Source organism: Pieris rapae, chromosome Z (assembly GCF_905147795.1).
Source record: "Pieris rapae chromosome Z, ilPieRapa1.1, whole genome shotgun sequence".
In the NCBI taxonomy this organism is placed as follows: Eukaryota; Metazoa; Arthropoda; class Insecta; order Lepidoptera; family Pieridae; genus Pieris; species Pieris rapae.
The window spans coordinates 9,340,685-9,353,605 of record NC_059534.1 but is presented as its reverse complement, the minus strand read 5'-3'; the positions used below and the strand labels follow the sequence as shown (position 1 = coordinate 9,353,605).

The 12,921-nt window shown below is 34.7% G+C and overlaps 1 protein-coding gene across 3 annotated transcripts in view; it reads right to left on the bottom strand.

Annotated features, from left to right (window-relative positions):
• Positions 1-4,691: 4,691 nt before the first annotated feature.
• The window catches only part of LOC110999047 (homeobox protein caupolican), a 44,448-nt gene continuing 36,218 nt past the window's right edge, over positions 4,692-12,921 (bottom strand). For 2 of the 3 annotated variants that reach the window (XM_022267929.2, XM_045634243.1), the window contains exons 5-6: positions 6,815-7,116; positions 4,692-6,574 (exon numbers count right to left, since the gene is read on the bottom strand). In XM_022267929.2, the coding sequence (XP_022123621.1) occupies positions 6,063-6,574; positions 6,815-7,116 (814 nt within the window). In that variant the 3' untranslated portion in view covers positions 4,692-6,062. The remainder of the gene's footprint in view (positions 6,575-6,814; positions 7,117-12,921) is intronic. The other variant, XM_022267930.2, reaches the window with a different exon arrangement.

Here is a 12,921-nt window from a genome sequence, read left to right as displayed (position 1 = left end):
AATTAGCGTAACGGTACCAACTTTAATAAATCAGGTTTACTTAGTACTTGAAAACGAACTAAATCATTTGAGTTGATGATATCCTCCACGGACGCAGTGGAGGTTACTAATTAAAGTTAAGATAATATGTATAAGGCCGGCAACGTAATCGCGAGCCCTCTGGCACGGAGTGTCCATAGGCGGCGGTATCACTTAACATCAGGTGAGCCTACAGATCGTTTGCCCGCTGTTCTATAAAAAAATACCTGAAAAAGCTTTTAATTATACCAAGGAAATAAATATATATTTGTATACTAAAAGATGCCGATTTTTATATTAAACGTAAAAGCACAGCATGTGGCCAATTGCAGATTACTAAACAAAGAATCATTCGACTTTTATTATATTGTATCTTTTTTTTTATAAGTCTATATAATCTTGCAATCAGTCAGCTAGACTATGAGCAGATGTGTAGAGCCGTTAGGCGTTCAGAGCTATATCTCCATCGAGACTGCTTCTCTCTGTCAACCGTGTCTATCAAGACTTAGGATTTGACGCCTTTTGAGCCTATTTATTAGGTCTGGTATGGTTAGTTGCGTGGCAAGCTTATTAGGATGCATTTCTAGCCTTTTTCTGTACTTCATACATGTCTTGATCTCCTCATTGACAGTCCTGATTTTGAGGTGCTCATGAACCTCCGATGTTTTTATAAACCACGGACAGTTAGATATTTGTTTCAAGATATAATTTTGATTATATTGTATCTAGATTTATTTTTTTGTCTAGTCTCAGTCCAGCCTAGAAATTTAAATCTCTAACAGAACATTCTGGTCTCTTGCCATCCTGTGGTGGAAAGAAGCCACTCCAAGAGTAATTAACTAATCCATTTACTTTTTTTTTAGATTACGTATCAAGATTACTATCGAACTATAATGACATAACATTGTTGTTAGTATAAACAACACTAATAATCCTATTTTATACTCGTTACAATAGAGTAATTTGGACATAAAGCATTTTTTTCTCAAATATACAAGACATGAAAAGTTTTTTAAAACGTAATTATATCGGTGAATTATGCCCAGAAGCCAACCCTGGATGTCAATGTTATAAGCACTAATATGATAACCATGTAGGTACCAGGAATAAATTTAAATTATGAATTTTCAATATTGTTGAATCTCTTTTTGTCAACCTTAGCGGATGACGACCCGATCACGAACAAAATATATTTTAAGATAAATGTTAATATGCATTTTATTTCTAATTTATCTATCTATTGTATCGACGTGAAGAAGATTCGATCTCATCGTTTGTAATTTTGTAATATAAGCTCAACATATTACTGCAACATACAAATTTAAAAATCCATGTTTTCGAATGTTTCTTATCGTTTGTACCTTTGTAATATAAGCTCAACATATTACTGCAACATACAAATTTAAAAATCCATGTTTTCGAATGTTTCTTATCGTTTGTAATTTTGTAATATAAGCTCAACATATTACTGCAACATACAAATTTAAAAATCCATGTTTTCGAAATTCAAATTGTTATCCACGTGGGTCTGGCATTTAAAGTATGCAAACATTCTCTGACAATACCGACTCATTGTTTGTTTCCAAAGAACGAACAAAATCGCAACCAAGATGGAGATGTCCAATATTTTAGATGGCATAGCAGACGCTACGGAATCGGAATTCCTCCTTTGAATTCTTACACCGTGGTAAAATAGAAATAACATTGTAAATAACACATCATAAGGTCCTGATTGCAATAAGCTATGAATACAGAAGGACCGTATGAGGTCTTTTAAACAACTCTTTAGCGAACAGGTATGCAAGTTCCTGTTTCTGATAATTCTGGATTCTCAAATCTTTGAAATATATTTATTCAAACTCCAGTATAATCGCAATGACGCCTGGGTATCACTGATACGTTACTAGATCTACTAAGCTTGTTGTATCCCAAATTGTGTACCGTAGAAATACACACCACGAAGAATTATGACAAAAGATCTAATTTTGACTGGGTTATGCATATAAAATTATGAGCAATCAACACTTAGATTGTTACATTGACTTTTGCTCGTCATCGGCTATTAAGATGTCTTTGTTATAGAAACATGTTGGACTATTTATCCAACACGGTCGAGCTCTGTAAAAATAAGTTTTTTTTTATGTTTGTATTGAACGAATTCTTCGAGTCATTTAATTCTGTAGCGTCGTTCTTATACGGGTCGTTTTGATGTGTTTATTAAGATTGGATGAAGATCTAACAATATATGTTGATGTGACAATGACATGTGATTGGTGCGTGAGAGTGTTAATTGAAATGAGAAGACATCAAGAAGTGAGTCACGAAGACGCCCTCTTCATTAAGAGTAATATAAATGCCAATACTTGATTAAATATTAGGACGTGTCGATAAACATTTCAATGAGAACTTTACTTTGAATTGACATGTATTAAGCCGGGACTCACACGGGACGCATTTAATTATTAATTATATAATTGGAGCTCTTCAGACATACTTGTTTTATACAACAGAGGACAAACGAACAGGCTCTCCTGATGTTGTCATACCGCCCACGAACACGTCTAAGATACTTTTTTCTTGAAGGACCCTAAGCGACCAATGCGGTTGGAAATACTTAAGTGAATACATAGTTAACCGCTTCCAATACGAAGTTCTCTAGAATTCAATATAAATTAAAATAATGCATGGAAATTAAATTTTGCAAAGTTATCAATGCAATGGAATACTTCCAGTTTTTCCTTTAGACAAAAATACTTCGCGAGAGACAAGACCAGCATATAAGAACAATATTAGCTCATGCCTTGCCACGTGACAAATTCGAATGGCGTTATTGGATCACGTCTGTCACTAAGAATTTTTGTTTTCTTGGAACGGAGTTTTTTCAATCACAACGGACGGAGGAGCTACAAACTTAGTTCATATAACGAGTATTGTTATTATAATTAGGCTATATATAATCAGGTCTTATGGCACAGTTGTATAACGAGCTGTGCTTTAGATAACGTCATTATATTTTAAGCTAACTTAAGCTTTGTATTATCAAAATTAATATTATAAAATATTGAAATAATTCATTTCTTTTTCATTCTTTAAATAAACATTCTTAGTTAACATTCTAACTTAACACATCTGTCAGACGTCCTCTATTCCGAGTATGTCCGACTTAGCTCATAATTGCATAGGAACAAGGAAACGAGTACGCTACTAAATCTCTCATTTCTGTTTAAACAGAACGGACTGATAATTGACTATTTCTCACGAATACCAATATAATTCTATCACCCTTTCAACGCTCTTCGTTTGTTTATTTATATTGTGCACGGCTTTCATCTACGATACGTGGGTAAATAATGAATGTAAGACATATTATAAGAATGACGTCACGCCGGACACGACCACTTCAAAGGATTATATTGTTCGTGATTTATGTGTATTTTGTTTGACAACGACCCAATTACGGAAAATTTGTGAAATCATAATGAAATTATTACTAGTACTTGTCTTTGATGTTCTAATTGAATTCACCTAAGTTGGCGGTAATTAAGTTCTAGTTTCCGAGTGATTTAGTATACCGCGGTAACATGTTAATTAAAACCAGCGACACAAATCGAACATCGGAACGGTGTAAAAACACGGTATCTTTTAGTCCATGTTACAAATATCTGTCTAATTGTAAAAAAAAATAGGTCTAATTTTTAGCAAATGTTACAAACGGTGAATACAGAAATCTAGAAAATTAACAACACCGGTTTGTGTTCTGTTGATTTTAAGTAGTTTATTTAATAGAATTAAAAAGAAACTTAACATCAGATGGGCCTCCTGCCCCAGTGTTCTATAATAAAAAATATAAAAAAAAAACTACTTTCACTAACATACTCACGTCTACTGAAAATTTAATTCAAAAATCCGCCACAAATACTTTTACATTTACAAATACATAGTTTCTTTTAAATTGTATAAAATAAACAACTTAGAATCAATACAACACAAACTTGGGGTAAATCTGTAATATCTAATTATTATATGCGGAATCGATGAGACAGTCTTTAGTTGACCGCGAACTTTGCTAAGCACTTGAAATGTTTAGTTATTTATATTATGTAATAAATGTATTTATTTGAAGTTCTTGTGTATTCCAGACAATATTATAAATGTTTAGGTATCACAATTCAATGCATATAGCATTCGAAGATTATTTCAGTCAAAGATCCCGTAATAATTCAATTTGTTAAGAATTTGTTACATTCGTATTCAAACTATAATACAATTCATCACGAAACTACTATAGTTAAGAACTATAGTATATTATATATTCTTAGAAAAGATGACACAGACAGATTACACAATATAGGTAATATAAATTTAGGTTTTCTGTAATTCAACGTTCTTTTAGTATTAAAGCTGGCAACACTAACTTCAGATGACAGTTTTGCAACCTCCGTCAATCTTTGTTAACGTAAAGGTAATTTGAAATGAAAATAAATGATATCAAACTTTGAATATCGTAGTTATTTTATCTGTATTTAAACTGGACTGGACTGAATAGGAGTGCACAGAGTGAAGCAGTTAATTGCGCATTTCTCTTCCTTACGCTTTTGTTTTGATACTTGTGAGTGGGTATGTTAGAGGTTTTTGTTAGGTTGACAAGGAATGAAAATAATAAAATACGAATGTTTATTTTGTGTATTAAATTTTATTGCATCTATTCACACACCTTCTTGTTACGACTTTGAAGCTCACAAAATCCGTCTATAAACAATATTGCTTAATTTAATTTGTGAATGTGTCATGTGATTACGAACAATTAAACATTAAAAACGTAAAACTGTCTAAATTTTTAATATTATCACTAACACATAGGAATATTTACTGATTTATCATATTTTTTTTTCGAATTTTTCACAAATAACTAATTACTATAGTCCGAAAATACGTTCGTTGCACACGCATTTAATTGTTTATTTACATGCGAATCTGGTGATACAGATATTATTGTGTTATCACTCTTACATATTTATGATTACATATTTACTAATAACAGAGACGTATGTATGTACAAAACTATAGACTCAATTTTGGACTTTCAGTCTCTATAATGTTGGAAATATTTTACACTATATAGAAACAAATGTTTATATCACTATACAACTAATTTATTACATTATACAAGGCCATTAAAGACATTTTTCTGAATAGACACATTAAAATAAATTTAAAATTAAAATAGGATATTTTAACATATGAAAAAAGGATTCTTTGCTTAGGAATTAAGACTGGGACATATCCCATATTTTCAATGTTTTTTTAATTAATGACTCACTTTATACTACGGCTGTGTTTATTATAATAATGTGAATTGGGAATAGTGACCCAGCCTCTCATTCATACCAATTCCTTACTAAAGTGTAGTTCGCAGAAACGTTTCATTTTATGTTTAACAAAGACAATGATAGTCGTCTGACTAGAAACAAACAAATCAGATTTCTCAAAATCTGCAATCTGTAGATAATATCTCAAACAAACAGCTATTACTACTGACCTCGTATCAATAAATAAGTATTATAATTCGTATGATAGACGTTTACGAAACTATTACACAATAGAGAAAATTGGACGTAATTAGGCACTAAATATAAGGAGAACATTTTCAAAATAATAATTTACACTCTACATATTAAATAATAGTCTATAATAGTCACGTCTATCTTGTAGAAACGTTACGCGTATTAATACCTATTTTTATTTAATCACTTCATCTCAACCACCTCCAATAATAACTACAGTAACATTTCGCAAGGTCCAATTTGAGTTAGCACCTAGTATTGTCGGTCAGTCGGCGCATTCGCAGCGACGTCGTTTGCGAGTTGTCAACCTCACGGCTCGCCTCTGTCCACTATCACAATTCTAAGCTTCTCTACCGGTGCATAAATTATCACGCATATATACGTATGTATATTTATATTGATATTTACAGGTGTACCGCGTCACTCACGGGCCGGTCGCGTTTATTGTCGGTGCGCCAGGTGCAGACGTGCGGCGAGCGGTCAGGCGCGGGAGGGGGGAGGGGGCTCGGCAAGGGACGACGTGGAGGACGACGACGGGGATGGCGCGGGGGGAGCCGGGGCGGGAGCAGCCAGAGCGAGAGAGCGGGAGTACTCCAGAAGGGCGACATCTGCTGGATGCGTCGGGGGGTAAAGGCCGCGGTAGAGCTCAGGTCGGTATGGATGAGCGAGGCGGGCGGCTGCCGCGGCAGCTGCTGACTGATAGAAGGCAGACGCGGAGGCGGGTGGGGCCGGCACTTCGCCATCTTTACTTGCCATGTCTGCGAGAGACCATATCCTCGGCTTTGCTGATGCGGGCGTGCTTCCCGGCGGCGCTCTTGATGGCAGATGCTGGAACGCTGGATGTATTGGCCGCTCGTATGGCTCAGGTGATTCTGGACCGCTGTCAGCTCGTGATTCAGACCATTCAGATTCAGTCCGTTGACCCAACAAATCTAACCTTTGCTGTGGCCTATCACCATCTTCACTCGAACCAGTGCCGGAGTCTTTTCCATCTATAAAAAAAGTTTGTTTAATAATGTTTCACATTTTAAATCATGTTTTATGAAATCAAATGATTAAATAGTATGTTTCAGAGTGATCAAATTTCAAATCTGGTCACAAAAATACATTACATTATTACATATTATTATGCATTTCTGAAACAAAACACGTCAATAATTTTGAAGAATTTCGCGAATTCTCTATTATTACGATTGCATGAGCCATATATTTATATAATGAAGAGTACATACCCAATCCATCCTTTCCGTCGTTGCTTTTGTGGTCATCGTCATCATTGTTGTTATCATCATCATCTACTCTGTTTCGGGGCTCCCACGTCATTTTGTTCTCCTTCTTCAGACGCCTGCGGGCGTTAGCGAACCACGTTGAAACTTGTGTAAGAGTCATCTTCGTAATTATGGCTAACATTATCTTCTCCCCTTTAGTTGGATATGGATTTTTCTTATGCTCGTTGAGCCATGCCTTTAACGTACTCGTGGTTTCGCGGGTGGCATTTTTCCGCCTTGCTCCATTGAGATCCATTCCATATCTGCTGGCAAAAAATAAATGTTATTATAGAACGTCACAGATCTCTGACTAACTATACCTCTGAATAAAAATTAATCAAAACATTATATATAAATACAGGTGTAGGTACTTGATGTGAACTTATCACGTCCGAAAAGTATACAATGTACGAGAAGAACGAGCAATAAACTACCCGTTGCTCTATTAAATCGCCAAATATTTATTATAAATTGTGCAAGGAACTGCAATAGTAGTAATAATGCTTACATCAAGCTAAATTAATTCGTACGAATATATATTTCATAATAATTTAATTACATACATTTATGAAACAAGGCGAAAGGATAGTCTATTAGTCATTCATATAATAACACTATTTAATTTCAAATATACAAAATAGTATTTCAAATCAACAAAGTACCATCCATAATACCGTGGAAATATTCTGAGAAACAACACGGAGTAATTCGCAAAGTTTTTAAAGGTGGATACAATCAAGCGTAAATGGCCGAGTCCGATTTGGAAGAGCAGATAAGTTGGTTCGTGACCGGGGCGGCAGGCATTGCCGCCTGCCTCCCGTGGCCGCCCCACCAGACCAATGAAAGAGCTAGTGTAATAATTGAAATCGAGATAAACCTCTAGCTACTGTGTCGGCGTTAGGTTGCAGCTTATCTCCCGAACCGTACGCATTCGCTTGCAGGCCACGCAGCCCAACCTATCTTTATTACGTATTTCTCGTATCTATGTTCTATTAAGATTAATTAAATGCTTTAAGTAAACAAAGTGATAGTAGAAGTGAGAATAACAAAGCATTAATTGCGCTTGTTAAAGTTATATCAAAAACAATTTAGTTAACAAAATAAAAATATTCGATTAAATTGAAACGTAGTTGATATCTCGTTTAAGAAGCGAATAAACGTAAAAGTGTATCCATATGCCACCAATGCAGTTGGTAACTGAGAAGGGTGGAAAATAGGGATGAGTAGTATGGGAAATTAATAAAACTGTCACTTAAATCGCAGAAGTGACGGGCATCGCCCCTGTCTAAGAGGGAAGCAATCGATTCGCTACTTTATCAGATAACACAGAGAGCTCCATTTCATTTGACACACCGTACTAAATAAACACGGTCTCTATTGTAACTCCGTTGTTGACTTAATTCTTCTCGCCCCCAACAGAATGAGATTCTCGTAAATAAATATGAAATGGAATATTATTTTGTTTTGTTACCGTTTTCATTAACCCAGCCGACTAGCCTAATTTAATAACGTTTATTCAGCTATTGTCAGCATAAAGCTTCTTGATAATTACACGAAATAAAAGTGCGGATCTTTTGCTCTATTATATAATCAAGTGCAAAAGTTATATTTTAATGACGTCTCCCTGATGAATGAGCTAAACAAGCGCGGAATTGAAGCGATAATACGAAAGTGGAACGACGAAGCTTAGGCATATTCTGCAGACAAAAAAACGTTCATTTATTCACAACGCGCCACTTTCACAGCATCCGCGCTCGCGGGGATGGCAGCGGTTCATTTTTTTATTATTTTTTCCGCCGCAGCGGGTGGTTCGCCCCTGCCTTCAATTAAATCCCTATCTCCAGCCACCTCGCGTTTCCTACTTAAACTCATAAAAATGAGATAAACACAAAATTATTGCTGCCACCTATCGCTGTTGTTATTAAAACGAATCACGCCCGCCCTTCATTTGAATCCTATTTTTGATAATATCAATTTGAGTTTTATCACAAACGTTTTATGAATGGTTTTATTATTTTATCATTGTCTCGTAATTGTATTTAGTCAAAGATTTTAGTAGCATTGACTGCAAATTATGTACATATTCTAGTCTTAATAAAACAATATTTTTTGTTAGCGTGAATCTATTTACGTCGTAGATTTGTTCCTAATTAGATTCAAAAATGTTTTCCTCAACGATAAAGTTTTCAAAATACTTTTAGTGTTTTCAATAACATTTATATTAGAATTATTAAAGTACAAGTGAGAAATGTGTTCTGTATTATAAGGATTCATCGCGTTATTTTTTATCAGGACAGCTTTTTCATTCCAATAGGCTGATTAAACAAAGGTCTTTTGAGTTGCCGCCTTAAAAGGTACAACTAGGATCATGTTACAATTTCGAATTTACCAATGACATCGACTTCAGATGCGTACAGCCAGCGACTAGATACCACAGTTTAGAACCTTCACACCTTGCTATAGGGGCAAACATGCGTTGCTGACTGTTCGCCTATTTCTTCCACATCAACGAGTTTATCAGTCAAATGATACACCGCCTATGAAATTATAGACGTCTTTTAAATCTTGGTGACAGTTTTGTGTTGAAAATTTATCGGGCTTTGTGTAGATGATCGAATTACGTGTCAACTAGGTATCTTGTGTTTCGAGCGAATCAGAAAAAACTATACTTTGTACTTATTACATAATTATTACACAAGCATTATAGTGACTTCGTTTACGCATTGTATACATTTAGATTAAGAATTCTGTGCGGGATTAGGATATTTTTTATGAAAAGAAATTAAAGGAACTAACTGTTAGGTAACTCTTAGCTCTAAGATTGTATATTTGAACCCTGGCTGAAGCCAGACTTCTGGAAAGTGATGGAAGTGTCAGAAGACAGTTCCTGAATAAACATTTACCACATATTAAAAGAACCTGCCATTTACACCTGGTGGCTTACTGTAAATTGATAAAATTTAAAAGATATGTCCAGTTGAAAAAGGCCTACCTTTGCAAATGGAAAAAGGTTATGATCTAAAAGTAATGTAACGGCCGCGGCGTAATTGCTAAGTGTTTTATCATCAATATTGTAAACATTCACGAATTGTAAATCTCATTATTAGACATGTTAATTAAATTTACAACATCTAAAATTAACTCTCGCAAAAAGCAGACGCAATTTTAAATGCAGTATCATGCCAGTACAACAATTTCAATACTTAACCTCCCTAAAATCGCCACTATAATCATTTGTCCGTTTTGGCCGGCATCCAAATTAAGCCGCTAATAACAAAATACAAAACAACAGTACTGCTACAACTCGTACAACCACGGAACAAGCTCTGTACAAAGAGTAAATAACGCTAGAACATTGCCTTTCATGCAACAAATAAATAACAGAGTTCATAAAACCACTGTCCGATAAAGCTAATTATTCGTCGTAGCAATTTACGAATGGACTCACGCAACGACCAATCTGAGGTTATGGTAGTTTTAAAAAGTCCGTATACAGGTACTAAATATTGTTGGGTAGATATGCTGGTTGGGGCGCGGCACGCCAAAAATACATTACGAAGCTCGCAACGCGCTATTAAGGCCTACCGCACGCATTCACGTCGCGATAAACGTCCTGGGCGTATGATATCAGGGGACTAATTGGCCGGTCTCGTGTATAAAAACCCCTAATAGAAACAGTAAAGGGATGCCTGTAATACGAAGCAAGCAGTAATAGCCAGGAATTTCGGACTAAACGCCAATCGGCAAGATAACCTTGGTGCGAAGGGCGTTCTACGGGGCTGACGGCTGGGCGGTGCGCGATGACAAGCCGAGCGTGAAAACCATCAGCCATCTTTGTTTTTGCTTAGGGGGCTGCTTCCCCTTTGAGCGACGAAGTTTTCAGTAATATTTTTACATATTTTACATGTTTTATATAACGTAATATAACTTAACAATCGTGTAATTTTATTAAAACAGCGATCGTTAAAAAATTACGAGTTGTAGCAATTTGCTTAAGTAATTTAGATAAACTCCGTGTGGTGGATTCGTGATCAATAAACTCAAAAATGTTATCTCAACGATTTATTATAAAAATATCAATATGTTCTTAGTTCGATTGGCTTACGAAAACAAGACATAAATTATAACTATTGGTTTTATCAGTGGCAAATTATTTTTCTGTTTCACTTGAGTCTTGACCCCTCCTTGCGTTGTTGATAAGACAGTTTATTGCAACTCGGGCGAGTTTTAATTAATTTAACAATAATAATACAGTAGTGGCGTTCGCTGTAGGTCCGAACTCTGATATCATAATAACGGTTGGTTCACATTGTTCCGCGCCTTGTTAGAAAGTACTCTCACGGTCGCTATATACAAGTGTCAAATTTTATTATTATTTTCAACATACAAATATTATCTGGAACATTTTAAATGAACTGTTATTTCTGTTGCTTTATTTAAAGTATTGTGACCGAATTCTGGAAATAATTAGGTGATTAATTTTAGGTGTCAAATGTGATTTTTATGTAGGCAAAATGTATATGAAAGATAAAATTCCAAGATCAATAAAATTAATCATGTGTGTAGGATGATCTTAGCTTTGTACTGAAATAATTATTAATTAAATGAACCGTTACATTTTTAGTTTGGTATAAATTAAGTACAGTATAAAATATGAAATATTATTCGTTTCATATCAACTATAATTTGATAATATAAAAGCTTTTAAGTTAATATAAATGGAGACCAAAATTTGTGTACCTCCCAGAAGTTATCAATTCTCACTAGATATGTCAACAATTTCTGTTTATCACACATCACTCAACAGTTTATTGAAGTAGTCTATATCTTAGACGTCATTTGTGTCGATGCACGTATATCTGTCTTCATTTTTTTATTGTGCTTTTATTTCATTAGCAAATCTTTGTACTTGTTAAAGAAAGTTTTTTCACTTCACGAAATAATAATCATAGCCCAAATTACGAATCATATGAATTTATCAGTTTTACCTGATTAATAAATCACCAAGAACACTCAAGTCTGTTTAGAATATAATATAAAATAACTAATAAAAATAAAGAACTTTTGTGTTTAAATGACACTACCCTCAAAAAATAACGTCATAAACCATATTGATTATTTGCAAAATAAATAATTAATGAAGCATATTAAGTATCTACTACGAATATATAGTGCCCCTTTAACATTGTACTGCAAAGCCAAGATTCCGTTGAAGACAACGCGCAGATCCGTCTTCAGTTCACTCGCTGTACACTATAATGTTCAAGACCTCACAAGTCGTGTATGTAGACTCGAAAATTAAGTGTCGAGCCCGCGGTTCACTTATCTTAGGTCACAGTTTATTACTCACATGTTATACAGAGAACATTCAATTTTATGAACTTGGGAGGCCAGTTTCGCAATCATATTTGTAACTATCGTTGTGCAAGTTTTTATTAGTTTGATAATAGGAATTAATTTTGTGTAGTATTTTGTAGCGTCTTGTGATAACATTGAGACCTTGAGCTATATAATAAAGAAAAGGTTTGTTATTACAACAATCGGATGTACATAAGTTAAGTTATTAATTTAAAAAAAACGTTTATTATGGAACATAAGATAGGCAGGTATCACTTATTCCACGTCATTAAATTTGAACCTGTAGGCATCCCAACTCATCGGCAAAGAAGACAGAGGGTGTAGGCCGAGAAAAAAGCCGGCGTAAAAACTCTCTTTAAAAAAAAAGCAAATCATCAAACAATACCTATTTTAAAACAAATATAGCAAATTAATTAGAAGTAGCCTGCCCAGCACTAGTCCCATGCCCTTTAATCAACTAGATAATCGCTGACTTTAGTAAGCCTTTTAAGACAGCTTTTCTTCATACATTTCCTAAATTTAATAAAAGGCAGAGTTAAAAAGTCCTCTGGGAATTTATTACAGAAGAGTATCCCTTATCCCAAAAAAGAATTACTAACTTGAGATAGTCTACGGGGAAATTGCAGCCTGCGTTTGTCTTGTCACTGTGTCGATTTTAAAATATTTTAAATATCGAACAGTGACAGAGTGAAGTGATCTTTAAGGTAACCGGA